This window comes from Vicia villosa, linkage group LG5 (assembly GCF_029867415.1).
Source record: "Vicia villosa cultivar HV-30 ecotype Madison, WI linkage group LG5, Vvil1.0, whole genome shotgun sequence".
Lineage (NCBI taxonomy): Eukaryota > Viridiplantae > Streptophyta > Magnoliopsida > Fabales > Fabaceae > Vicia > Vicia villosa.
Genome location: NC_081184.1, coordinates 58,351,727 through 58,353,807, shown reverse-complemented (window position 1 = coordinate 58,353,807; position 2,081 = coordinate 58,351,727). Strand labels below are relative to the sequence as shown.

The following is a 2,081-nucleotide window of genomic DNA, read 5'->3' as shown; positions in this document are numbered from 1 at the left end:
CCAGAATGAGTACGTATAGCATTGACAGCCGCATGATTGGGTAGTGGGTTAGCTTGGACATTAGGATTAACATCTTTGAAGGCGAGCATACCACTTCGGACTAGTTTTTGGATATCACTCATAAGAGGGTAACAATTTTCCATAGTGTGTCCAGGAGCATTTTTTGGTAAGCACGTTGAGCATCTACTTTATACCAAAACGGAGGATTAGCAGGAGGAGGAGGTGGATCCCTTAGTTGAACCAGATTTTTCTATAACAGCATGGGAAAAATTTACGTATAAGTCATCGGAATAGGATTAAATGGTGGATATTTCCTTTTCTAATTTTGTTGAGGAGCCCGTTGTCGAGGTTGTTGAGGTTGAGTTCTTTGAACACTTTGTCGCGGAGCTTGAATAACAATGGGAGTAACAGCAGAAATCTGTTGAGGCTGATATTGTCTTTTTCTTCCCCTTGAAATAACACTCACGGTTTGTTCCTTCTTCTTGGAGAAATCTCTACCAAACCTTTTAGTTCCACCACCAGATAGTGATGAACCAACTTCTTTGACTAGACGACCTTATCAGATACCTTCTTCAAGTCACAACCCCATGTTTACCATCTCAGTAAAGTCACTGGGTGCGCTTGCCACCATCTTTTCATAGTAAAATGTACTCAGGGTCTTGAGGAACACCTTCGTCATTTCTTTTTCTTCCATTGGAGGGATGATTTGAGCAGCTAGTTCATGCTATATTTGTGTGTATTCTTTGAATGATTCTTTCTCCTTCTGGGACATAGCGCGGAGTTGATCTCTGTCCAGCACCATATTAATGTTGTGCTTGTACTATCTGATGAAAGCTTTACCTAAGTCATGGAAAGTATGCATGTGTGTATTATCTAGACCCATGTACCATTTCAAAGTAGCTCCCAATAAGCTATCTTGGAAGTAATGAATCAGTAGACGCTGATCTTCAGTGTGCATAGACATCTTCCGGACATACATGATTAGATGACTATGAGGACAGGAATTTCCTTTGTACTTCTCAAATTTTGGGAGTCTGAACTTGGGAGGGACTCTGACATTAAGAACCATGCAGAGGTTATTAATTTCTTTCCCAAACAGGTCTTTACCTCTTAAGGCCTTGATTTCTTTATGCATTTCCAGAAATTGATCTTCAAATTCATCTAGTCTTCCCATACCTTCAGAAGGTGCACCATGGAAAATCTGTTCGTTGTGAAGAGGAACAATGTTTACAACTGTAGGAGTAGTGGTCATAACAACTTGGGGGATTGTAGCTCGTGGAACAAGAATTTGTTTCCCAGCCAATTGGAAATCCATCTCTATTCCATATGGCCTAGTGGTTGTAGGATTCGAAATCAGAATGGCAGGAATCTGAGGAGTCTCGACTTTAGAGATCATAGAAGCTTGAGCTTGGGTTGTAGGCTGATTCTGAGTAGCCACCAAGTCTTGAACCATAGACGCCAACCTTTCAATACCAGAGCGTAAGACAACAAACTCTTCTTGCCATTCTTGTTCATCAACCATACAGTCTTCCATTCTGCGACGATTGGCACGAGTATTATACCGGTGCGTCAGCTTGACTTTCTGAGGAGAGAAGGAGGAAGGAATAAGACTCTGACTCAGATGTGAATGTGAATGTGGTATGATGTAAACATAATATAGTAACTTGAAGAAGAAATTTTTCATTAATAAGAGACAAGGCATCCTTGGTACATTTAAAGGGACAAGGGTCATCGTGGGATAATCGAGGGTCATCGAAGTACCATTTCATTTAATAACATACAAAAGGACAAGGGTCTCCCAAGACATAAAATACTTTCAAGTGTTACAAGGTAGAAACAAATTGAGAAAGCTAGTAAATTCTTAGAGTAATTATCAAAGCTCAATGAGTAGTATCCATTTCATCTTAAGTCTTCTTCTTCAGCTTGACCTTCTCCAACTTCTCAATAATACTCTTCCATGCAGCTTCCTTTTGTGAGATTGCCCTTGCTTCTTATTTCCTTTTCTTCTCTCTTGCATACTTAGCAATGGTGAGATCCTTTTCCATGAGCCATCCATCTTGGAGGAATATTTCATCATCTTT

General features: G+C 40.1%; 1 protein-coding gene across 1 annotated transcript; it reads right to left on the bottom strand.

Moving 5' to 3' along the window:
* Positions 1 to 319: 319 nt before the first annotated feature.
* On the bottom strand, positions 320 to 1,534 carry LOC131604707 (uncharacterized). The gene is made up of 2 exons (XM_058877131.1): positions 888 to 1,534; positions 320 to 503 (listed from the first exon to the last, which is right to left on the bottom strand). Exons 1-2 carry the CDS (start codon positions 1,532 to 1,534, stop codon positions 320 to 322), a joined length of 831 nt encoding a protein of 276 aa, XP_058733114.1.
* Positions 1,535 to 2,081: the final 547 nt, after the last annotated feature.